Genomic DNA, 27,981 nt, shown 5'->3' on the forward strand with positions numbered 1-27,981 from the left:
AGTCAAAATACGCTGCTTTCACTTTTCCTGCCTCTTTTGGACATCTCCCAACGACCCTCTCTTCTCTCTCTCCACTATGTTTTGTAGTTATTCGCTTGTTTTCCTATTCATTCATTTACAAGATGTATGACTTTGACTTTCAAAAACGATATCATATGAGTTTAATACTGATACAGGGAACCTGACTGCCGAAACGACCGATATTGGGCACCTTGTTTCCTCTCCCACTGGTCATAGCATTAAGAGGCATAAAGTAGCACAACAATCTGAATTTTCCGAGAATAAAGTGATACGGAATGCCACTAGTCACTATTTACTCCAGTGGTTGGTGGCTCCTACCATGCACCCTCTTGGATACTTGCAGGGCATCTCTAGATCTCACCTAGCAAGCCGCTGCGAGGGCGTTTGGCAAGGAGTGTCAAGCCACAAGCCTAGCAAAGGATGACTGATGGCACTGGGAAAATTGAAATTATCGTACGTTATGATAGCAACGGTAGCGGTCCGTAGGGTTGTGAGGGACAATGAGTCCTAATAAAATCAGTTCGGCAGACAATATGCCTTAAATTCGTGGTATGTTTTCCAATGGAATACGGTACACATAACAATATTATTCTCTCCAACTGTGTCAGCGTTCATTTCATAATACTTGTTGCCATCGGTTACTGCTTTTCTTGTTTGAATCTCTCTCTTTATGTGGTTTACCATTTGACACTTGGTTTTTCTCGAGTCGGAAGGTTCCTTTGCGTATAGTTAATCATTTCTGTCGAGCAGTCTTAGCTAACTATTTAAATATTGGACTGCGTCGTATCGCATTGGTCGGAGCGCTCATCTCTTTCCCGAAGGGTTCCGAGTTCAAAACTCGAGCGATGCCTCTGGACACGTTCAGCTAAACCAAAGTTGTGTCCGTTTCCTTCCACTACACGTTCTGGGAGACCGAAAGGGCGCAGGGAATTGAACGAATCCCCGTGCAATCAGTATCTCATTTTCGTGTGCCCTGTACCTAGTTGGAATGAAGTCCCACTCATGAAACAAACCTTCGGGTTGGAGGCTGTGATTGATCTTTACATGAGCTCTCTTTACCCGGTTACCGGCGTGCCCCGGAATCAAAGGTCTTTTAATTAGTGTTCTTCTAAAAAACATTCACGACGATACATTTTTGTGTTAAAATATATTAAAACCAGCCGACAGAAGTGGTAAGTGGTGATTGAATTCGGACGTCAGATTTCCCAGTTCGTCGTGGGTACTTCATCAGTTATTTGTTGCAGTCGTCGAAATTCTGTTTTTAATTAAATAATAATCGGTGGAATAAACCTAAAAAGAACGTTTTCTCAGTTCATGCGTGATCCACAGTGTGGCCACTTTGAGCGAAGCCGCCTTTGAATGAGGCGGTGGATATGAGTGACTCTTCCGCCTTTAATCACTGCACTTCAGTAATAAATACTTTTGAGGCCATTATTTCTCTCGGCAGTGCAGCTTGCCTCCACCTTCTTTTATGCACATGTATCTTTAAAGAGAAAATCACTTTCCTTATCATGAGTTTATACAATATTTAACAGTTCACTTTTTCCATATGCAATGTTTACTTTTTTTTAAGATCATCCCGGTAGCATTGTCAAGTTTACTGCAAATGTGAAGAAAACTTTATAATTTCAATTATTGTTTGACTAAGTAGTTTAGATCAACACATATTCACACTTTTTCATATTCATTTTGCAATGGTGACGCCTCTGAACACATCTATTCTTAGCCCATGCTGTGTGAATTTCTGGGTTTCAGAATCTGCCTTGAAAGTCTGGATTTCACACGCCCTGGGACTTTAGTAAGAGATGAGCGCTCCGTTTTTGTCTACATTCTACACGATAGGCTGCGATCCACCGCTAGGGTGTTTGACAGGGGGTGATTCAATACCTGGCATGCACATAAAAACTAAGTTTTTCTTGACTGTTAATTGAGAGACTATTAAGTGCTGCGTCTTTCTTAGTTTACCTTCGCTTATCAAGACAGCCATCGATTTTAAGACTGGTGGCGTTGCCCCAATCATTTGGGGCATTGCGTATCGTGGAGCATGAAGACACACCAATTTATTTCATCTCGAACGCCAAAATACTCTCTCATTGGTGAGCTACTCTTTAGCCACTATATTCCGCATAAATCCCTCAGCGCGGCCCATTTGTATTTCGATGAACAGCATATTTGCAATAAATGTTACCTAAATCCCAAAACCGCCCCATCCTAACCCTCGCGGAAGATTGACATTTCCAGGAGCGTCGCTGAATTTAAATTCTGGACCATTTGACTTCAGCCGTTGCGTTTCCGTGGTGCAGTCGCTTTCACTTGTTTCTTCCACAATCCATGTATTTTCCCCGCCTTCAATTAATCCGTTCTTCCGCATTTAGTCATTTATTTTCCCTTTCCCTCTCGGGTTCGCCATTGTCGTATCCTCCATTCGTTTCGACCTATCTGGCTCGGACGCCCTGCCTGCCCGAGCTATCTACATCTCTCCTCCTCTGTGCACGCCCGTCCGCTCGCCGCCCCCGTGCGACTACACCCTCCTCGGCCGCCGTCGGACCGGCCGGCCGGCCGCCCCCGCCGCCCGGCATCCCCGGCCGCCGCTGCCACCGTCTGCGGGGCACTCCCCGACGGCGAGCGTTGATATCTCCGCGCGATTGTCCCTGGGATTCCTACTCACCGCTCTTCGCTGCGATCGCTTCCCTCCGGGAAAGCCCTCTTATTTATTATCCGCGATTTGGGGCGGATAAAAGTGACCGTCGGCCATTTCTCCTCCTTCCCAGCAATTTGATTAAATATGAGCGTCATCGTCCGGAGGACAAAGAAATCTAGATTCGCTTGCAGCATAGCGTGCGACTCGTGATGCGCAACTGTCTGATTACCAGATTTTGCGAAATCACTCCCACGCCGTCAGTTTAACTTTGATCAAAAACCAGCTGCACTTCGAGTCAAAAGTGGGGAGCTACGATTAATCAGGCATTCAATTTTTTTCTTGAGGGACCTGTCATATCGGAGTTGTACTACTCCCTCGCCATTTCCATCCCAACTTAAATTCTCAAAAATTGAATTCAAAATCAAGTTCGCTTTAATTTTTTACTTCTCAAATTCCATCGATTCTATTGATTTGAATTGAACTTTTAAAAGTGTTCGTCATCCGGTCCTCAGGTTTTGATCTGGGGAAAAGCTCCCGAATGCTAAACCCAAAGATGTAAGCTTCAGCCACGCCTTTCGCGTATTGTGGTTGTGGTGGTGTTCATGGAGGTGCCCCTTGGAACCCGGTGATAAAACAAATGTTCCTTTTTCGAATCCCAACGCACGGACCCCCGGGCGTGTCATGAAGTCGAAATTTAAATGTACCGTTTAAAAAAATCTCCACATCCCCGTGCTCTCAGCACTGATTCATTTCTAAATTAGGGGGATTCTTGTCTAATGCAGTTATACGCATGGTTGATGACTGCGTATGCTTGCGTACGATGTAGGTTTAGCGACCGCATGTGCTAAATTCACGCATTTTAATGTGCGTGTCACCAAGTTTCATGTGATGTTTTAACAATGGAGATTGTCATGATCAATACGGTGGATCATGAAATATTCTCAAATTTTCAGGCAAGTTTACTTGTAATCGGAAAGTTTGTATTTTTCATGATTTTCCAACTTCCTGACTCGCGCTAATATCCATGATAAATTTCTCCTTAACGAGATCATTCGGATATGATACATTTCGATATTTATTTCCCTTTACTTTGTCCTTGAAAACCCATCTCAAACGGTACTTATAAGTTTTATAATGCGATGTCTGCTGTAGGAAAATGCATAACTATTTATTCTAGGGATAAAGTTCAATGCTTCGTGCAATTGTAACGAGCGTGTATGTATGCAAACGCCTCATCTCTCTCGAGATGCATGAACGTTAGCGCTGGTGAAACCACCTATTTTGCGTGGAGATGAATCCTCCTTTTGCAAAAGGAAAATTTCTAAATTACTCCTTAATGCGCATTTTGATGTATGCATTAAAGTGGCTACTCGGCGCTTGCGCGGCGGAATGAAGAAAGCGCCAGAACACCTCCAATTTCTCAGTGAAATATGTCCTCCCTTAACTCCTGCGCTCATCTCGTCGGCGAGCAAACATTCAAAGGTAGTGGGGGAATGTGCGCAGCCCTTTGATTTACAGTCGGAAAGCGCTCTAACGAACGCGTATTTACATTTCCTGCGGTTATCCGCGGATGTGTTCCCTCCGGGATCCTCTCCCCGGCATCGCATCTTCCCGGCTGCTCCCTTCCTGCTGCTTCCATTTCTTTTCGTCCACCATTTCCCTCTCGTCTCCCTCCCCGTCCTATTCTTCTCCTAATACCGCCATCTTCCCTCCTCTCCCCCGCCCGTCCCACTTCCCCTATCCTCCCTCGCGTAAGGGTCTCCAGATCTGATATCACCTACGGCGTGCTTGGAGAGAAACGATGATCATAGTTTAACGAGTTGTGTTGGGTCTCCCGCTGTGCCGAGGGAACGAGCTCGCCTCCCTCGGCGGGCGGGAGGGGGCCCGACCGGGGCGGGGGGCTCGAATGCGGGGGAGGGGAGTCGGTGGCTGAGAGAGACGGGTGGATTGAACTGGTGTGGGAATCGGAGGAGGTTGATGGTCGGCTGGGAGTCGGCATCCGCTTATGGGGCGCAGACGTGCGTGCATTAAACAGTGCTCGGAAGGGTCTCTGTCAATGGAAGTTTGAGCTCCGAATAATCATCCCGTTGTCCTGTTTTTGGCTAGCGAAAACTCAGGCGATTGGAAAGCTCGTTCAAATTTCCAGACACCGACAAGAACTGCCAGTGCCTTCGCGGAACAGGTCCACAGGCCGTTATTATGTTCGTAATTTCTCATGTTCCTCCTTGTTTATTATTAAGAGTGGCATACCCATGAGAGGAACGTTTTTTTTTTGGTCCAACAAAGTATTACACAATATCCCAACAGCTTCCATTGCACTGACTCACCCTTCGACCTCCCCTCATGCCTTCTTCAAATGCCTAATCCTTTCCTCCCTCTATCTCGCTTAACACACCGTTCTCTTCTCTTCTCTCCTAGTCTCCAACATCCCATTGCCTCTCGACATTCCCCCCCTCCCTCCGCCTTTGCTACTTTCTCCGATTTTAAAGCATCTTCGTTCCCCGATCACTTCTGGCATTTCGCTTTTCGTCCTCTCCGCGACCGTTGTCACTTCGCCATTCTTCTCTACGACCATATTTAAAACCCTCCAATGTACGATTGAAACCTCTTGCCTCAACGATTAAGTTTTGGACTCATACATTGCTGTGATACAGGTAAAATTTGTAGATGATCTTTTATCTGAAGTCATCGGGTCCCTCCTCTACGAATTATCATGTTGCTTTTTTTCAATTTCGAAACACTGTATTAAAATGTGTAGGACTCAGGGAAGCACAGCGAATCACAGTCACGATCACAGAAAATCACAGTTGACGTAGTTGACACTGCTGGTGCATTTCATTGATTATTCGATTTGTTCGCTTCAATTTGTTGTTTCTGGCGATCGTAAGGCTCTTAAACTGATGTTGATGGGTATATTCTACCGTATTTTAGAATTTCAATGAAGTTTCAATCAAGGGATTAGAAATTGAGGCATTCTCCCTCCTGCCTCTATGGGCCATATCTCCATTTTTTTAAATACTGGAGCCCTGCCGAAATCAGAATAATTGTCATGCGTCATTTTCTGTGGAGGGGAAACAATAAATATTTCCTAATTTTTCTCCAAAATTTTTAAATTATGGATGAACATCAGCAAAAAACCGGTTTAATATTTTATGCGATTATGCTCATCCCTTAAATGGGTGGCCAATGGTTGAAAAAGCAAGTTCCGGCGACATTGAATGCTACTTTTCACTTTCACCTTTGTATTGCCAACTGTTGGAACATAAATGATGAAAGTGGGGATGAGAAATAAATTCGTTCCATTTTTCATGTTGGCGTTGGTAAATTAAAAAAATAAAAAACTGTCGCTGAATTCTCGATTAGAGTCGGCCAAGCTTTGTGGTGCTCGACCCTTACGTTGAACGGGTTGGACAGATAGTTGTTCCGTCCTATGCGACTCTATTCGCCTCTGGACACCCTCAGCCCTTCACCCCAGCGGTGTGTTTTTCTAGGTATCGGATATTCCTGTGAAATCATGGGCGGAGCATGGAGGGGGACTGGCCATTTGTACATTGGTGTGCGGATTTCACCCCACGCATTGGGTTTAGTGTTAGTGAGGCCCTCACCTGTAAGAAAACCAACTTTCTCGTTGATTACTGTAGTGGCGTCTCATTTCTTTGATCGCATCGCAAAACCACCTCTTCCGCGTCTTTCCGTGCTAAAACCATGAGAATACCTCAACCTCCCCCTCTCTCATACATCTACTAGTCTTCGACAGCGTCAACTGCGAAGTAGTTTTTAGTTCTGGATGGTCATGTAGGTGACTCTGTCCTCTATTGCCTCCTCAAGCCCCCTCACTCGAGGAAATCCCTGATGACGTAATAGTTAGTTATCCCCGGGTAAGTCATGATCTTGCGACATTTCGATTTTGATTTCACGAGTTAACGAATGGTTTTAAAAGAAAGGTTTCTCACAGAGAATGATTATTGGTTCTAATTTCCGAATCCTTAAATAAAATTGAGATTTCGTGTCCGAGTGAATCGCCCCAAACCATACCCCCACCCTATTCTGTTGACATTCTGTGTGATTCCTGTGAAATTTGCTCAGCGTCTCTTCGTCACTTGTAGCCAGGAGCAGATTAATAAGGGGACAAAAGAGGAATTTGGAGGCCTCGGCTCCCTTCTACACCAAATAAGAAAATATACTAATAATGACAAAATTAAAAAAAATTAAGTTGGTCCCAAACTTCCACTTCTAGACATGGAAAACTGTTTTATCGGGTTATAGAGAAAAGACCTACACATTGAACATCTAGCTAATATACTTTGTTAGCATATATTGTGGAGTCTTTTTGAGTGAACTGAGACATCACTGAAAGTGGTCACATGGGGATCCCACATGACCAGTAACTTTTCAGATGTGTATCAGTTAAGCTTACATGAGACATGACTTTGGCTTGCCCTGGGCTCACTTTGGATTCCCAACACCACAATGTGAAGAAAAGGGAGACCCAGAGGCAGGGACAGCCTTACTTTCTTAAAAACCACCCCAATATTGAGGAATAGTTCAAGTGCATGGAATGGCAGAAATACTCATATTGGTTACTGAATGGGCTTTAGAACAACAGTGTAAAATACCTTGCGGTGTACCACTAGCCATTGGTATTTTGGCCTGCCTCCGTGCCAATACCCACCTAATTTACATAAGCCTTGTCTTGTATTCTGGTTTTATTTTACAGATGTTCCAGTACATCAGTATTGATGTATAAGAATATAGTTATCCATGTTATTTTTAACGATTTTCTACAAAAGATTCGATAATAAATGCCACATTATATAAATGACGTCCTCCATCTTGACATCCTGAATTATCTTATATGATTATCAGTCCCTCATATTTATTGTATTATTAATTGATAATATGTAAAAATTTAAAAAAAAACATTGGTTCGTCAAAATTTCTTATCACCTTTCGAAATGATTAAATTCTCAAACCAAAAGGCTTTGAAGGATTGATTAGATGATTTTGGCATTCCCATCCAGTTCATTTATAGCCTATATGCTGATCACTGGTTTAAAATGGCATTCTTCCTGCTCTGAAGTCAGTCTATGAAGTGTTTATCCAATTAAGTTTCAATAATGTCTTGTCCATACAATCAGTAATCCGCTTTAAAGTTTACTAGAAAACAAACCCATGCTCGGTATGATACTCCTGTGGAAGCAGGACACTGATTGGTCAGGATTAATGCTCCCTCAATTGACCACTGCATGAAATTCATACTCTTATTCTAGATGGACTTCGGTGTCTTTATTTTTTATGTGAATATCGTGAGATATTTTCAGTTTTCTAACGTCAACTGCTATTTATTGTTTCAGGTTGCTGGGACGAGGCTCAATGTTTGTCTTCTCAAAGACACAGTTTCTTAAGCTACTTGGTAAAGATTATCAAGACTCATGTCAACCCATAGAATTTGACAAGAATTTGCATTTTAATGGGCTGGTTGGTGGAAACGCCCAAGAGTTAAGTGATGACTCACACCAGGGCAACCCGTGTAAGACAGTGCTAAATATTGAACCGGGTCCTTTCTTTGATGGATCTCTTTTGGATCTTGGTGCCGGAGATGGTGGTATCACTGAAATCATAGCCAAGATGTTCAAAAGTGGTGTGTATGTCACAGAAATATCTCCGCCCATGAAGAGGACCCTTGCCAAAAAGGGATTTCAGTAAGTACCTAATTCTTGCAAGTATAGTTGGTATTAAATAATTTTAATGCTTGGCTTCAATTATTAACTTTTGCAATAATGCTGGTCTTGAATGGGAATTAGTTGATTTGCTGAATTGAGAATACTTTGTGCTCTATGGATATCCATTGAATCATATGATATTGCAGTATGTATTGCATTTGTGTCCGGTGGATAGGAATACGCATCATATGAAGCCCAATATATATCCCTGTGCCATCACCATATTCCTAAAGGGTGAATTCTGATATGCTGGTGCTTAAATTATCAGGAACCCAACTTTCAGTCAACAGTGGAAATCCAAAAAATCTGTTGAGTTGACAGAAGCTAATGTTTGCTGTATATGAAACCCATTATAAAATGGGGTTTAGAAACAAATTGATAAAACCCCTATCATTCTTTCATTCGATCATACTATGTTGTCTATTGAGGATCTTAAGTACCAATAAATTAGAGTTTTTCTGTTACTTACTTACTTGGTGAGTAGAACAAAGAGTAGCACTTGTCAGAAGAGAAGGAGCTTGGCGTATGATGTTAGATTTAGCCTTTGATTCACAGTACTGAGAATTAAAAGAAAAAATCATATCTTCCCATGTGCAGCCTACTTGTTTATCATTATGGACAAAATCAAGAGCAAATACGCCGGCAGGAAAGCATTTCAAATTGAGAATACTGTAAATTATTTTTCGTGGTGGCTAATGGAAATTTTCTCATTTGTTTTATCCATGACATATTTTAATGGTGAGTTGACATTTTGTTTCTCTTGTAGAATGATGACTATATTTGTTCAAGTATAACTTAAGGTGTTTTTCAGCCTAAAATGACAGCTAAAATTCTTGACCCCAATGTGAAGTCGGAGACAGGAGAACAAGCAAAAGTTACTTGCCTTATTTCCACTGATAATGAATTCATAGAGATGTGTGCAAAAATAAGTAAACCTGGAAAAATTTAAAAATTTGTATCAACTTTTAAATATGAAATAACATTATCCATGAAGAGTTTCAAGAGTGTTAAACTTATGAATTGTACCATGAATTTTGAATAATGTAATTATCACAAGCTCTATGTGAATATTTTTACCCTGAAGGATTCCCTTTGCTTTAAGTCAGTGACATATAAGACAGAATTATATCTTATTGAATTCATAAAGGAATAAATATCTCAATTCATACTTGAATGTGTATGGTAAATTGATGTTATGTGACTAGTTGTTTTAGTAGGGCTTAATGTCGTAAGTCTGTAGTGATTTCCTGTAGTACAGCAACTGCAAAGTATAGCTACAGGCTATAACTTGTTTGTTATCCTATACTGTATCATGTAATGCTACCTTTTAAAACTTTTGTCATGACTCTTGGTTTTTGATGGAAACCCATCTGCATTCATTTATATTTATTTTAGCGGCAGAACCAGGATAATAAAAAATAAACTCCTGATATATGCATATCATAAAAATAAACTCCATGTATGCATAATAAATAAATAAACTCCAGGAGCAACATGAGCATATAATCAATTCAGGATTTGTTATATTGCCATGTATTTTTAAATACTTCACGTGTTTTTGTTGTCGTAATGGTAATTCTTACCAAGTCCACTTTCCTGAGGCTAACTAAGTGTAGAACAATTGGGATGTAATGCTTTCGCAGAAATGACCATTGTGTATCCATCAAATGAATATTGAAGGCAAGCACATTTACTATTTATGCATAAGATTCTTTTTTCTGAGCAACTTGATTACCCTGTATTTATACTATTGGGAAAATAATAAATGTATGAAAATTCAACTGTTTTAGATTAGGAATAAATCATCGCATTTTATTACAATCATAAAATTATTTTGAAAAGTCTTTGTAGTTCAATGGCTGTGTACATTCTCCCCCAAGAGATCTTGTTAAGGAAGCAGCCCATGCCCCACCCACCCATTTGATGCCCAACAGATTGCAGTGAGTTGGCGATCTAAGCGGTGCAAGCATTAATTACTCCTTGAAATAAAATAATTTGGTTTCATAATATTCCCTATCAATGTTGCTCAAATGCTGTGCTTTAAACAAAAGTGTAAGTGTACTGACCTTTGAGGGGCCACATCAGTCAAAAGTTGCCACAGTCAGCTGAGGGGGCAGAGCTTATTACACATGTGCCTTTCTACAGGACTTCTTCATTTTCCTGCTCTTCCATTATTCTTTGCAGTCTCTAAAATTCCCTTGCATCCACCTATTTTTAAAATATTGTATTTTTCTGTGGTTAGATATTGGTATGCAGGTACATATGGACATATACACAGTAATTCCCACATGTTGAAATCATATATGTATATTTAAAAGTGCCCATAGTTGCTGAATTTATAAACCTAAATTTAAGGGAAGAAATTGTCCAGGAAAGCTTTTTGTAGCCAGAATATAAATGTCTCCTTGTGTTTTTCCTTTTTCATGACCAAATATGTGGTTAGCATTTTGCTAATTGAGAGTAACTTATTGCATTACTCATTCATGTTTATTAAAATTTCTGCTCTATGCCTTTGTAAAAAAAATGAGGGAATAGTCTGGAAATCATCTCTCACAGAAGATTATTTGAAATGCATAGTTTTTATTACTTTCCCTTCAGAGTGGAATGGATTTGGGATTCTCCCTGAAGAATGGGAGAGTGATAACAGTTAAGGTTTCAGGGGTGATGACATTCAGTGGAGCCAAAATAGAATCACTAAAAATCCACCACATATGAACGTTGCTTTGAAAATTTTCCTTGTGAGATATGATGAATAGTGGACAGAATGAGAATACTCAACCTTCTACCATGTACTGGTGGAAATCTCATGCTAATTATGCAATTATTTCAAATCTTAAAGAGAAGAATAAGATGGTGCTTAGCAGCAATTTGCATTGGTTTAATATAAAAATATTTCTCAGGTTGTCTACTCTATTTAAATAATTTTTTGGGGGCAGTGCTGCTTTCAGACAGAAAAAAATTATTTTCTGATCTTTAGCTCTTTTAAAATGATGATTTATCAGAGAATACAGGGTTTAAAGTAGAAGAAATATTTGAAATTATCACTTTGAAAGGGTGAATTTTGGCCAAATTATAAGCAGCTCATTTACTATTGATAAAACTGTTAAAATAAATAATATTCTTCTCCGATTAATAGTTTTTGAGTTGTCTTGCTCACAAAAACCTATCACATACATACAGATAAAAATTAACTTGGAAAAAGCTCAAAATATATTCAGGGGATTCAGGGAAAACAAGTATTTCTGTTGAAATCTTGATGTCAATTTGTTTAATGGAATCAATATTTTCCCCTGAACTTCTCATGGGCAGCCATTAAGTTGGGATACTAAAGAAAAATATGATTTGGATGTTCCTCAGTGTAGGCTATCCTAAACATGCAAAACCCTGAATTTGAGTGCTAAATTATATTTTAATATGCTTTTGCTTTTAAGGGCCTTTCCACTTTTAAGTGGTTACCCTGTATCCCCAGCCTCCAGTCTTCTCATTCGTTGCAATCTTCTCTCCCTAGCCTTGATCACTCATCATTAAGACTCATCTGCTCTCCATTTTTCCCAAGACCATCCATGTTCCCATCTTCCTGGTGGTGGCCATTCTCACAGAATTCTTGGACACCTTTCCTCATCCGTTCTATAGAAGTGGCTCTGAAATTGAAGAGCTTATCTCTGGATTCTTTGTGTCACTGATTCTTTCATGTTCATTACTCATCTAATATCTTAATTTTTTGCCTTTCTAACTTGGACATCCTGGCTTCTCTCCTTATTCCCTCCATCTCCAGAGCTTGGATTTAACTTTTCAGGTGATCACTTAAAGTCATCCTGTCTGCTCCATAAATCAGTATGCTCTCCACCATTGTTTTCAGAATTCTCTTCTTAATTTCCTCAGATGTAACTCTGCTCTGCAGAACTTCATTTAACATTTTAATTGGTCCCTGAGCCTGAAGTGATCAGTATTTTACATTATATTCACATTTTGCACATTTGTGAATGCTGGAGCTTTAATACTTTACTTAATACTTTTTAAAACTATTTTCTTGGCTTAATGGCGCCTCGGGACAGCTTAATATCTTTTCCATCTCCACCTACTACCAGATATTGTTTTCTTCATATTTGCTCCAAGTCTTCCCCTATCAAAGGCTTCATATAACTCTCTTACAATGAACTTAGCATCCGATTGGCTTTGAGAAACTAGTGCCTGGTCATCTGCAAATTGTAGAGATTATATTTTATCATGTCTAAAGGGGATTCCCATATCTCCACAGAATCAATTTAATTGTTTCGCCACATTCTGAAGATGTTCAGAACAAAGCAAAAAGCTTCTTTACTGTCGTAACTGTTAATTGAGACTGATGGTATGTTTGATAGGTGGCATTAGGTGAGATCCAATACTGTACGATTCCATTGCTTTTCAGAGTTGATGGATAGCTACCAAATCATAGGCTTTTTGAAGGCATACAAATATCAAATGAAATTCCTGACACTTGACGGATTCATCTTATCACTTAGTTTCTGAGGCTAAAAATATGATCCACATGGAATCATTCCATTCCTTCCTGAACTTCCCCTCAATCTCATATACCATGCTATTTTTTAGAATGCTGCTAAAAATTCTACCAATGGATGCATTAAATTTATGCTAAAATTGCTGGGATCTTTCTTGCTTCCATTTTGATGTATGGCAAATATATAGGATAAACGATATTCTTCCAGGACATTATTTTCTTCAAGAACTGGTGGAACATTTGACCGAGAAGTCTTATCAACTGCAGGGGTCCATAATTTTATCACAATTCTTCCCCCCCCCCCCCCCAAACCCACTTGCCTTTCAATTTCCCAACTTTCTTAGGGCATGTTTCATTTCTCCTACTAGAATGGGCTCCATTAACTGAGTTCCACCATCCCAGCAATTTCCTTTTGATATAATTTGTCTTTTCTTAACGAAAAGTTCCTTGAAATATTGTTTCCATTGTGTCACAGGTTTGCTCATCTAGTCCATTATTCTCAGCATTCTCCAGGATTCTGCACATCTTCTCAATCCCTGTGAATGGTCTCATCTTTCCCCACAGATTCTTTCCTAAGAGTCATCCTTGCATTTTTGATAAGTTATTTTGACCTTCTTATCACATGTCTAGTACCAACTAAATATTTAAAATTCCTTGAGTTCAATCATTTCTGATACAGTTTCTTCTTTTGCTCCAAAACTTCCAGCAGTCATACTATGGTACATGCTCTTCCTTCCTTGAGCTTCTTCAGCTACTTCCACGAATGATTGCTTCGAAAAACTGTACAATTCTTTAGTATTCCAATCCTCAATAGCCCCAAGTAGTCTTTTTTTAGTCTCTGCTGAATATAATATTTCACACTCTCTTCCTGTAACAGTTGTACTTCATTCTTCAGATCATATATATATATGTATATATATATATATATATATATATATATATATATATATATATATATATATATATATATATAAAAACAATTTTTATTGCTCTGGGAGCAAAGTCCAGATCATCAGTGATAGTGGTTTCACTACCCCACTTTTTCTCATCATATTGTATTTTAGCCTCGACTGTAAGAGCTATTTCTGAAACAACTACATGATGCTGTGATCCTCAGTCTCCTCTCTTTACCCTCTTATCCTGAACTCTGACTAAATGTCATAATCTTAAAATTATATAGCCAATAATTGATCTTAGGTTTCTTGATGAGTAATCCAATTTAGTTAAAAGAATTTTTTTAATGCTGAAATTTAATATTCACAATAACATATTCCTGACTCCTTAAGTAATAAGTCAATATTCTCCAATTTTCATTTTTTACATCTTCTTCCCAATTTTAGAATACAAACTCAATTTCTCTTCAATTGCACCACTCTTGATAAATTTTAAGTGGTACTTAAGAAATGGATGACAGGCAGACACAATACCATTGAGAAATATTCCGAAACTTATTTCACCAGTGGTTAAGTTTTGATGAGGGTAGAAAAAGAAACTTTGCACTTTGCAAATGCAACTTGCTGTAGTTTTATGCTATTACATTTAGTTTGCCATATTGCTATTTTGTGTACCAAAAATTAATTAAAATTCTTTCTAAAGCTTAGGAAACCTGTCCAAAATTCATAATGCTCTTCTGCAGTTGCAGGATTTAGATTATCCTTTGACATGGCATATATATTTTTCTGTCCCCTATTTAACATGGAATCTCTGATGATATATTTGGCATTTGTTTTAATTTTCAGTGTCCTTGATGAGAACTCATGGCATAAAGAAGATATTCCAAGGCTCAGGATTGCTATGTGCCTTAACTTATTGGACCGATGTGAGACACCACTGACTTTACTATCTAATCTTCGAGATACCCTTAAGAAGAATGCAAAGGAGAAGCCTTTATTAATCGTTGCTCTTGTTCTCCCATACAGTACATATGTTGAAACGGGTAAGTTGAAAATTTGGGAAAATATTGGAGAAATACACACATGTACATATATGCATACAGGCAAATGCATGCATGAAAATATATATATATATATATATATATATATATATATATATATATATATATATATATATATATATATATATATTATATATATATAAAGAGAACACAAATAGAATAGCAACATTTAAAAGGACACTCACATGGCGCAGTCTTACTTGAAGAAGGCCTATGAGAGGGCCGAAAGCTCGAACAATTTACCATGTGAGTGTCCTTTGAAATGTTGCTATTTTATTTGTGTTCTATTGTGCCGTCCCATTATTGTGTCGCTCATGTGAGTTTTTCTGTACAATCATGATATACATATATATATATATATATATATATATTTATTTATTTATTTATTTATATATATATATATTTTTTCTCCTTTTATATTTATACGGTAGGTTTTGTATTGACACAACTACCAAATAAATATTTTGTGAATCCTAACAAAACACAATCCAGCAATCTATTCTACATCAAGTCCCACTCCATCTATGAGTAATCCCTTCCTCCCTTCATCCCATCTAATGTTACTTATCCTGTTCCTGCCCTTGCCTTGTTTGCCTAACATTCTCTCCTCTATTGCAGTTTTCAGCATCCAACTGCCGATCAATTCGCCCTTCATCTGTTTTTCCTGCCTTCTTAGGATTTCTCCCAACAAACCCCTCTCCTCACCTACCATACCAAGTACTTCCTCATTTGTTCTCCTTTCAGTCCATTTCACCTTCGCCATCTTTCTCCACAACCACATTTCCAAAGCCTCCAATCTACTTCTATCCTCTGCCTTCAGTGACCACGTTTCCGCGCTGTACAAAACTACGCTCCATATCAAAGTTTTAACTAGTCTTTTCTTATCAGCAATGGTGATAATGGGCAACCCTGCCTAACACCCCTTCCTAACACTGCCCATCCGGACTCCTCGTTCCTCACTTGCACCTGAGCAGTCTGAGACATGTTAAGGTTGCAGATTAGCTTCCTTTCACTCCAATCTATTCCTATTTTCTGCAATATGATCATTAGTATTTCCCAATTCACTCTATCTGCTTTTTCGAAATCTACGAAACAGGCAAATACCTCCTGGTTGTGTTCTATATTCCTCTCGATTAATAATCTCATTACTGCAATGGCATCACGCGTACCTCTTCCCTTCCTAAACCCAAACTGATCATCCCCTAAGTAATCAATTGCCCTACTCTCTATCCTTTTGTTTATGATCCTGAGAACAACTTTAGCTGCGTGGGATATCAAACTTATCATCCTGTAGTCCTCACATGACACATGACATCACACACACATAGCCTTTACCTTTTTAGGAATAGGAACTAAAACTGATCTCACAAAGTCTTCTGGCCAGATTCCTTCCTCATAGATACTACGAATCAGCCCATATAGCCTCTTCCTCCTTCATTTTTCTAAACATTTCAGTAGTTCCGCAGGAATGTTTTCCATCCCCGCAGCCTTATTTAGTTTCATCTCCCTTAATGCCCTTTCTGTCTTATCTCCAAGTGTGCCTGGACCCAATCTATCTTCCTCTGTGTCATGTTCCTTTTCTATGCCTAACCTTGCTGGCCTAATTTGTTTGCCACACAGTTATTCTATATATTCCTTCCATTCTCTTGTATTTGAATTCATGTCTGTGTTAAAATTCACCCATACATCAGAAGGTTGATCCTTAATATATAGAATGGACAGTGCATGGAAGTAAATGGCATGGTTAATACATTGAGATTCTTAAATAGGTGCCAGCAGCAATGCGGTTCAGCCACACCACCCAATATTCATGTTCCTCTTTTTTGAAGTTTAAAAAGCCTCATTAAATGGTATGATTATCCCAAGGCACCAATATAATACTATATCTTATCATTCCTACTGTATTTAGTTATACTGGCAGAGTTGTCTCCATATTAATAACAGATACTAAACATCTTAACTATGAACATACCGAAGCAACTTTTGAGGAGAAGAAAGGCTGTTGTGTTATTCAACGATAAAGTGCTAAATTGGTGGCAGAGTGTGGTTTTGGCATCTATTCTCCTAACCATGACCAAAATACAGACTTTCTGAAGGTTTTGACAGTTACTGAAATGGCTATATTTCTATCTCTCATCCCCCTCATTGGCTCCACTTGGTCAATGAAAACTCTCTACCATGGGTGAGTGACAATATCAGAAGCATTCATCTCCATCTTTTTCTTCAAACTTTATTCCTTGAGATAAGATTATAGGGCACCATATTTGGTGTTATGCCCTCCTTAAATATATCTCTCTTCATTATCCTGAACCTTCTCTTGACCACATCCAGCCTGGTGAGGTGCATTGTCCAACGCCTTCATGCCTCTGGCTGATGTCTCCTATCAAAATGAGAGCCTATAGCATGACTCACAATGATCCATTAAACATGTGTTGACTTCCAGGAGTACATAACAGAACCTGTTTCTAAAATATATACCTGATAAATTTGGGAATTTTCTAACCTTCTGGGTAATTACTCATGAATAACAGTTGTGTTCGTATAGGTGATGATTGGCAAGGCACTTTGATGAGCTGAGTTTTAGTCTGAAGCTACGTCTTTGATTTGGAATAGATTACAATGAATATGGCACAAAGTTATTAGTAAATCTAAGGCTGAAAACATTGGAATGGCAAAAATTGATATCCAACTTAAACATCTTTTCAAGATATCAATTCTTTGAGGTCGGGGAATAATTCAATCCTTGGTTTCCATTTCTAGCTTAGACCATGAGGGACAGTAAGAGAGATCAAAAGAAACTCTTTGTATTGTAACAATATCAAAGTGTATAAATCAGTCACCTTGGCCAAAATTCGAACCCAAATCCCTCAATGTAATACATGTAAGTGGGTGACTCAGTTAAAAGTTACTGACACAGCATCTCCAACCGTTTATTTGAATTTGTCAAACTCTTTTTTCTTGAACTGCTTTATTTCTGTATTATTGACCAGTGTTTAAATGACTTTTCATCATTCTAATATAATAATAAAAAGTAGGCATAATACCTGTTGGTTTCCTGCATAACTTTATGGAATCGATTCATATTGGAAATGTAAAAAATAGTAACTTTATGATTCCACTGAAAATTTAATACGAGGCGACCCGGGTTTCAACGTTCAACGTCATCTTCAGATGACCACTTTCTCAGACATCCATCTCTATATACTGCACTCAGGTAGGGGCAGGGAGGTGAGTAGGTCGAAGGGTAGATGGGGGAGGGAAGGGCCACAACAGTAACTTTTAAAAGAGTCATCCACTAATATGCATTTCAATGCAACAATTTCAGAGTGTAGAGTGTAAAAATCATTTGCCTTGACTGGGATTCGAACCCGGATCCCTCGAAGTCCAGCTGAGTGCTTTAGTCAGTTAAGCTGTTGAGGCATCCTCGATAATAACTTAAACTTAACCTTAACTATAAACCGTTATTACCCACCCACTTTCCTCTGCCATTAGGAGGAATGCTCCTCATAGGGGGCCTCATGGTTTCTACCCTTCCCTCCAACTATCATTGTTCAATTCCCTCCTCCACCCACCCTCCGACCCTCTCACCTCCCTGCCCCTACCGAAGTGTAATATATATATAGATGGATGTCTGTAAGAGTTGTCACCTGAAGATGATGTTGAAACCCGGGTTGTATCCTAATAAATTTTCAGTGGAATCAAAAATTTACAATTTTTTCATTTCCAATAAGCATAATACCTATTATTATGCCTACTATTAGTTGGGATATTGATTACAACCTAGTCAATAATTAGTTTTACCAATGACGAGAAAGTCCTGGGTTCAAATTCATGCTAATAACTTTGAAGAACACTATCTTAAGTTCAAGGGGTACAGTAAAAATCCCCAGGGGTAGAATCAAAAGGGACCTTTGCCATATTTCCAGGAATGGCTGGATTTCATCCTTAAAGACATAAAAAAAGGGCATGGATACTTTGGTAAAAATTGGTCAAGTTATACTGCCTGTATAAAGGTAGTTTTTGATAGTCTCCAATGGCTATAGCTTCCTCTTTCAATTATTTCTTTCTTCATTTCTTCATAATGTCTGTTTGCCTTCATAGTGCTTAAAACACCTACTTACCTGATTCCTAAACTCTGCTCACCCCATGTTTTCCCTTCTACATGTCACTAACTTTCAATAGTTCATCCACTTTCTACATCATTTTGCATTTTCCCCTACAAAGTCCTCTCTTTGTCCACCCTACTGAAAGCCCCAGCATTTATTTTCCTTTCTGTCAACATTATTTTCTACAATATCCATCTCACACTCACATTTCAAAAGCCTCTAATCCATGCTCAACCTCTTGCCTCAAAGACCAAGTCTCTCACCCATAAAACACCATGCTTCATATTGAACATATACTGATATTTTCTTCTTGTCTATATTCAGTTTACTAGTCATCAGTTCTCATCTCCTTGAAAATGCCTCTTTTGCTAACACAACTTTCCCACTACCGTTTCCCTTTTTCCTCTAAAATACCACTAAGATGCATGGACTGCTACACTTACTCAAGTTTTATTCCTCCTACTTTAATGTTAAACTTAGCTTTTTGATTTCTTGAGAATCATATTAATTTTGTTTTCTGGTAGTTCATCCTCATCCAGTTCCTCCCACATTGTTCTTGTGAAGCACTCATTAATGAATGCAATCCCTTGACTCCTTGAATAACTCTTGCTTGATCACCTCCAAGCCTGACTTAATCATCTCATAACCCACTCACAATCCCAGCTCAAAACCTTTCTATGCTACCCTTCACATTTCCTTACCAAACATATACAGGTATGTTGAAAAGTACTGACAATAGGAAGCTAACATGTCCCACTGCCCTTCCTAATTCTCCTTCTATTATCCTTACCTGTACAGCCTGATTCAAGTTCCAAATAAGTAACTTATTCTTCCAGTCTTGGCCTCTGTGTAGCAATTTCTACATTAACTTTGACATATTCCAAGAAACTGCAGGAAATGCCGCCACAGTAACTTTTAATGGAGTCATCCGTGAAATGTGTATTACAATGCAACAATTTCACTGTGTAAAAACTGAAATTTTATACTCTGAAATTTTTGCAAGGTAATCCATTAACTTTGCCCACTTTACATGGTTGAAAACAATGGTACAATGCCTTATAAAAACCACAATACACTCAAAGGCATCCTGATTATCTTCAGCATTTCTTTTCACTAATGTTCTCCCCATTGCAATGGCATCATGTGCTTCTCTCACCTTTCTAAATCCAAACTGACATTTTGCTGGGTAGTTTTTGTGTTGATGATCAGTACATGTGGAGCTTTATGTGCTTTCTGTATGTGGAATTAAACTGACCGTCCTAAAGTCCTCTCATACCACTGCTTTACACTTCAAAGAAAGAAATGCCAAGGGAAACTAAATAAATATATAAATAAGTGTAGGGTGTAAATTTTAAGTATAAAATTTAGATTAAATATACTACCATTAAAGAAGGTTCCTTTCAAAATGAATTTCAGATAAATGAATAAGCAGCTCCAAACAAAGGAAGCTATTTGAGCATAGGTATTTAAAATTAAAAGTATTCAAATGTGAACAGAAATATTTTTGAAAATTTTCATCAGATATTGTACCAACTTCTACCATTATTTCAATATTAAAAGTCATATTCTAGGAGTTATCTTGTCCAAAACAACTGTAGTGAAAATTCAAAAAAGTTGGTCATCCAAAAACAACTGTTAGAAAATCATTTGAACAAATGCTTACGATAAAAAGTTGAAGGTCTAAGTTCATACCTTCAATTGGTAAGTCATGAAACTATATTTTCATTAACATGTATTTTTATTTATGTTATTTGAATGGAAAATCGAGAGTATATTCTCTGGATCCACAGGGATATTAGGCATTTTACAAAGCTGATGGCCTGCATTTATGCTCAGTAAGCATAAAAAATTAGAATACTGATCTAATATCAGCAGTAAAATTGTTGTATGTCAACCATGAAATTAGGAAATGAAATAGAATAATTGAATTTGTCTTAGAAGACCAATAAGTCAATTCACATTTTAAAAGAATGAAGGCTATTGTATTTGGAAATAACATAATCTGGCTGCATAATCAAGATGATTACTTGGAATGATGTACATGTTTTATTGTCATTAATTTTTAAGATTGGAGTGAACTAACTCCATAATTTCCACGTACTGAAGAACCCAACTTTGTTTTGCATTTTCTTAAAAATAACTGGTCCATGTAAAATGCTGTATTATTTTTGGAGTCACAGGGGTGCCCAATTGTGAAGTAGATCTTCTTAAAATTGCTGATTGTATTTTTGAAAGATGGGTTTAATTTGAACTGAAAGATACTTGCACAACCGCCCTGAATTTTTTGAATGTTACCACATACTCTTAAAGAGCCAGTATAACGCGATCAAGAATGAAATATACCTATTGTATTTTGCCTATAATGTCTTGTATTCATTTCCATTATAACTGGACTTTTGTTATAATACTGAATGATAACTTAAAAAAATATTGATGACTGGTATGAATGGCTGATTCTGAAATTCATCTTGCTCAGGAGAGTTTGAGTATTTAGGAAGGAAATGACATTCATTGCTGGAAAAAACCACTCACCAAATTATATTTGATCAATAATTACATGTATATCAGAAGCTAATCATTAAAACATTTCATTTCTGCCTTAGTCGATTTAATTTAATAAATGTGATTTGTAACATTGAAATAGAAATAATAATTAGAAGATAATTGATTCAAAAATTTTTTTCACAAAATTAGCCAAGGTAATGACAAAAATATGAAAAAATAAAAATTTTCATTTTTGGCATGAACTATGTGGAATACGGTAAAGAATTCATTAGATTATATTAAGAGGAAAGATTAAAATATCATTTATCCATGTAAGAAATGCTGCAGAGGCACAGATTTGATGGCTTTCTTTGAGAATCAAGCAATCATTATCTACCGTGATTTCAATAGTTTTTGCTTTGATAGGGCTCTGCCTCATGCAGATTCTACTCTTGATAGGTTTTCCTGCACCATTCCCAATTCTCCTCAAGCCTAAATATGCAGTGTATTTATCTGCACTCTTTAAGGTTTAATTCGGTCAAATTGGAGGATGCACATATTCAAATCGTCAGTTTTTCCAATGCTATTATTTAAACATATCCTGAAAAATGCCCTTGGTAACTTTTGTGGCCACATTTGCATAATATGAGTCTAGCAATAAATGATTGATGACTTATTTCCTAAACAGTCCTCGTGACCAAGCCCACCTAAAAAGTGTTATAAAATTATAATCTTTCAAGGAATGTACTATCTTTTAAGAAATGCAAAATAATATATCTTACTGAAAAGTTACAAATGGAAAAATGTTAATATTTTTCAATATTGTGGAGCTAGAATATTTACAGATGGATGAAATTATACATAACTTTTACATTTTGAATTGTTTCATAGCGGTATTAAAAATAATAACTTAATTTATATTTAAATATTTGTTACCAAATCAGTGTATGTGACAAGTGGGTGAGTTGTACTCGTAAATATGGTTTGATTTTACTGAATTAACAAAAATAGGTAAATAAAGTTCAATTATTATGAGAAACCATGTAAAATTGAATAAAAGACAGAATAAGGAAATATGATGAGATCATTTAGAAGATCACCAAAAGTTAGATTTCTATAATCATTGTCAAGAGTAACTTTGGCTTTGTGAAGGAACCTATTTTGAATTTTCTCCGGAATAAAATTTAAATGTATTAGGATGGGAAGGCCATATAGTGGAAGCAAATTCAAATTGAAGTCTCGACAGTGAACAGTTGAAATATTTCAACAGATCCATGCTTTTGTATTGCTAGTGTTCTTGGTGGCAAAACCCAACAGTTACAAGTTGAGCCATACATATAAAGGTAAGATATGGTTCAAAAAGACATCAAATGACTAGCGATAGAATATATGGGATTTACGATGGTGGAAAATGATCATATTGCATATTATAGGCACATTGTGACATTTTTTTATTTGAACACCATTCAGTGAGAGAATCTGTTATTATGATCATATATATTTTACGTAGGTTCTTCTTATAATTTACATATTAATGCATACATATTTTAATACATATTTTCGTGTATTTTATTGAACCATTCTGTTAAGCCTCCATACTCTTCAATTGATAAATGCATTTAAGAGCCTTCAAACAAATGGATAAGCAGGTATTCATTGGTGGAATTTAATTTAACCAAGATTCTTGTGATTGAGTATAGACAAAGGGATCAGGAAGGTGCAGTGGCTAATATACTGGCTTGCCACCCAGAGGGATTGGGTTTGCATCCTGATGGCGGCAGAAATTTTTCAGTGATATCCCGATCCTACTTGAGGTGCTTTGTAGAGGGCACTTTCAGTGAGTATGCCATCTGTCGGATGGGAGGATAAGCTGCATAACCCTTGGTACCTTTTGTTAAAAGTAGGCTAATGCAGGGTTTCTCTGTGTTTCTCTCCACCCTTCATCCTTTCCTGTTCATCCCTTGGGGCACAAATGACCTCAGCTGTCGGTCGCCTCCCCTAAAACTATTACTACTTGAGTATAAACAAAAAATGATTGCATTCCATAAAGCAGTTTTCTACTTTTTCATATTGTGTATTAATGAGTGCATGCATGCATAGAATTTCTCTAAATAATTGTCCATTCATTTCAGGGTCAAGTTCAGATCACAAGCCAAAGGAAATCATCACAATTCAAGGATCTACTTTCGAGGACCAGGTGGTCAGTGTTGAAAGAGATCTCTTCATTCCTGCTGGATTTGAAATACTGCAGTGGACGAGGCTGCCATATCTGTGTGAAGGCGATCTTAGGCAGGCATATTACTGGCTCTCAGACTCAGTCTTTGTGTTAACTCCTGCATCAGATGCATCTGATGGCAATGGAGATTCCAATGCTTCGTAGCATAGTTCATGCACAACAGTGATATATTCTTAATTTTGAATGGGTGAGTGAGCATTGTAGAATATATGTATACCTCATTGACTTTTCTTTAACTTAATATAATGAATCAGAGTTAGTTTCTCCTCCAACACAGTGAGAGCAAGGTGGTGAACTCCACTTTAAAACCCATGTGAAAATTGAGGTGGATGTTTGTTTTATGAGGGCTTAAAAGTGGAATCCACACATGATGTTGGTCATGAGATCGATCCGATTGACACATGTGGAATTTGGGGATTTCCACATGTGGGACACTTATCTATGTCTCAACCAACAAAATCTCCCATGGACTGTGGACTTTTTCCAAGTGCACTCCACTTTATTTCCAAATAAAATCCACCTTAATTCCACATGCATATTTTGTAGAGACAGCTGGCTTTAGCTCTTTCAACGTTTAAGGGAACCTGAATCACAAATGATTCCTGTTCATGAATAATAGTTCCATGTTCAGAGAAGAGAATCTTCCACGTTTACAGGTTGCAAATGAGGATGTAGATAATAGTTTAGGAGGAAGAATTAAGGGTGGGAGTAGGGTGAGTAAGTGGCATGAGGGTTAAGGGACTTCAGAGGGAGGCAGCAGAATGGATGAGAGTGCATGTTATACATGGGCACAGTTAAAGGGTGATGGTCCAAGCAGGAGGGCTGCAAGAGGGTCTGACAACCAATAATTTAAATAAACTAATTAAAAATTGGCCTCCTTCATAATTATTTCCTCTCCTGTTACTCCCAGTAACATCTCTTCTCATACATAGATGACGTATTCCTTCTCTGTCCGTGCAGCATTGAATCCATAAACACGTTTATTTCCTGTCTCAATGTTTCCCCTTCTGTCTCCTTCACCTCTACTACCTTATCATCAGAAATCAAGCTCCTCTTAATCATCAATCTCATCATCTCTTACTGATAAAAAATTACACACCTCAATCTGCATGATTTCTACAAATAAATAACATTGCCTCCACTGTACTAGCTGCCACCCATCACACACTAAGCACTCTCTTATATACTCTCCATCTCCGGTCACTGGATGTACAATTATTGCAATTAGCTGGATGAATTTGTCCATTGTACACATCTCTATCCATAATCACTGTAACCCAGAGATCCTAAAGAATAAAGAAAATCTCAGGAATGTTCGCATGCCCTAAACCTGTGCCATAATCTTATCCTGAATTTATTTTCTTCCCAAAATTGAGTTGAAGGATGAAAAGAGAAGAAAGAAAAAGCTTAGATCAGCAGACAGACAAATAAAAATGATTTTGGTAAAACAGCACTTTCTTGCATTGGTGCAATCAAACAAATCCTTAGGGAATCAATCAGTCAAGCATAAAAAAAATCCAATAGTGATACAATTACCACAATATGCAAAAGTTTGCTATAACTGCTGTCTATGAAATTGCGTGTACAAGGAATACAGCTTGTTGTTTATTCAAGGTGCTTAACCTTGTTGCCATATGCCTTCCAAGTAAATGATTATTTAATGACATTATCCATTCAGTGAATCCTGAAATTAAAAAAGGTGAAATCAATAAGGAGCAATGAGTAATGGAAGAAATTAAAGTTAAATATGGTTGAATTTGTTGAAAAGAATGAGATATTGGAAAACAAATTGTATTATTGTGATCCATTTAATGTGAATATAATGATGGGCTAATCAGTTTTATCAAAAAACTTTTTATTTCTGATCATCACACTCTGCAGATACTTCCATTAAATATTTATCTGTGATTGTGCCTTTGAATTCAAAAATTATTCTTTTGGTACAGAAAATGATTAAAATTGCTAGTTGTCCGATGTGAATGTGAATCATTAAGTATACTAGTTGTATTGTACTGATTACGTAGCCTATAGTATGTATGTGTATCTAGTTTTATCTGCTGTGATCCTTAACTTTTTAATATATTCTTTCCAGCCCGACTTGATATATGTGGGTCAAAAGGACCATGCTGATTACAGTTCTACTAGTGCAAAACCTCCCCTTAAGTAATTACCCTGGAGTATGATAAAATATTATATGTATCTAGGTACCTCCTTTGTTCTCCTTGTTTGAGAATGGTGAACGGAATGTTTCTAATAATCCAGGCAATACAAGAAGATACAGATTTCATATTATGGAACAAACAATGTCGGTACATGTTATTTAAATACTGATAAACTGAGGACTATGGCCTGGTTGGTGGACTGAAATGTTCCTTGGAGGCAACAAGTTTATTATTTGGGAGGAGTGTGAATGCCTTCAAATGACTCCAGGTTTAATTCCGCCAACTTATGCATATAAATAACATTTCTTCTAACCACTTATGTAAAACACTTGGTTTATATGTGGGACCAGTTTTAACTCATGTGAAACCAAGTTGGGTTTGGGTTTATCCTTGGTTAAAAATAAAAGTTGTAGACAAGTGAAGTATGTAGTATGGCATCATTTTTAGTAATGAAATAAAAAAAAGATACTCAGACCATGTGAAACTCCGTAGTCAGGAAAAGGTTACCAGAGAAGATTTCAGCTCTAATGTGAAATTTCACCTATAATTCTTGTTTAATGTTGTGTTATATTTTTATGACTGCAGTAGCAATTTGAAGTTTTTTTTCAAAACTCAGCAACATCATATGTCATCAGCTAGTCTGTTTGAAGTTCCTTCCATAACGTTTACAAACCACTATACGTTTGCTCATTACATTTCATTGTGATACTGCTATATGTCAGTATCTTGCTGATTCAGTCCATAAGTACTTCAAGCAGAAGAAAAAGACCTGTCATAAATTTTCTGGAATTTCATATTAAAATTTGAATACAATTGTTATTCTAAAATATATAATTCTAATTATGTGTAGCATTTTAAAATATGGTATGAATTGAAGTGGTTGAAAAATGCAAGTACTCATTATTAATATTTTCTATGATTGTTGGGTAAAAACAAAACTAAAAAAAGGAAATGACACTATTGATAGTCATTTTGTGTCTGTAGCTGACTTTAAGCAGTAATTACTTTTCATTGGTACAGTATTTTTATTGATATTTGTAATTGTCAATAAAACACCATAAAATGTTCAATTTATTCTGTGGCTATTGTTTTGACTGGAGATGCAGCATGTATACCATGTCTGTGGTAGTCAACTTGATACAATATTTCTCGCTAATTTTCTGAATAAGCCTTGTTGTTCACCCCTTTATTTAAAAAATTCCAAGTTCCCCTTTTCTGTACACCCCACTGTCTTATTTTCTCTCTTTTTGATTTTCTATATATCTCTGCCATCATCAGCCTATCTTTAGGAAGCGCCATAATTTATGCAATTTCTCACCCTGAGTGTTCATGGGAGTGATTATTCAGCTATTTTTCAAGCATAGGAGTTAGTTATTATGGGAGTTGACTGACATCTGATGCCATTTGTGCCAGTAGCATAATTTGGTGGATAAGAAATGCTTTTAGGCACCTAGCAAATAAAGGCTTGACACCAGGAATGCTAGTGGAACTCCTAATGCCAGACCGCAATGGTTCCATAGTTTAACATCCCATTGATCACTTAAAATCAAACTTTTCAAGTTCTATCAATGAATTCAAGTTAGATCAGACAATTCTATTGACAAATCAACTACTGCCAGGATTTCAGCACTGCTATTAGCATAGAGTGGGTAACAGTAGTCCAAGGGTAGACCGTTGGACTACTGACCGGAGGGCCTGGGTTCCATTCCTGGGCAAGCCTCTCTGGGCACCCTTCAGCTCTACCCAAGCAATGTGATTTTTTGGGTACCAGATCTTCCTGCGAAACCATAACTGGCACAGGGAAAGGAATTGGCCCCCATACCCTGATGTGTGAATTTCACATGCTGTTGGGCTCGGGACTGGGTGAACTCTATAATCTACCTACCAAACTGACCTTCAGGTTGATTACTGTGGTGATGATTTTTTTCTTAGCATAGAAAGCCACCGCACTAATCTATTCCCCTATGCCAGCGAAGATTAGAGCTTTAGTCTGGAAACACATCATTATTTCCATTTACACAGGCAAAGGAATCCTTTGTAGATGCACCACAATCATTAGAATGTGTGCTGTATATAAATGGGAAGAAAAAGTGAAACTTGCTGTAGGAGCATATCACAATTACTTCCACCCCATCTGTGAGTGAGTTATTTAAATA

At 37.6% G+C, this 27,981-nt stretch overlaps 1 protein-coding gene across 3 annotated transcripts in view; it reads left to right on the forward strand.

Annotated features, from left to right (window-relative positions):
- LOC139694856 (protein-L-histidine N-pros-methyltransferase) overlaps window positions 1-27,037 on the forward strand; it is a 545,809-nt gene extending 518,772 nt beyond the window's left edge. For all 3 annotated transcript variants that reach the window (XM_071593379.1, XM_071593380.1, XM_071593381.1), the window contains 4 exons: window positions 8,017-8,364; window positions 14,623-14,819; window positions 23,560-23,850; window positions 25,756-27,037. In XM_071593379.1, coding sequence (XP_071449480.1) covers window positions 8,017-8,364; window positions 14,623-14,819; window positions 23,560-23,807 — 793 coding nt within the window. In that variant the 3' untranslated portion in view covers window positions 23,808-23,850; window positions 25,756-27,037. The remainder of the gene's footprint in view (window positions 1-8,016; window positions 8,365-14,622; window positions 14,820-23,559; window positions 23,851-25,755) is intronic.
- The last annotated feature ends 944 nt before the right edge of the window (window positions 27,038-27,981 follow it).

Source organism: Hetaerina americana, unplaced genomic scaffold (assembly GCF_022747635.1).
Source record: "Hetaerina americana unplaced genomic scaffold, ioHetAmer1.1.p SCAF_58, whole genome shotgun sequence".
Classification (NCBI taxonomy): Eukaryota; Metazoa; Arthropoda; class Insecta; order Odonata; family Calopterygidae; genus Hetaerina; species Hetaerina americana.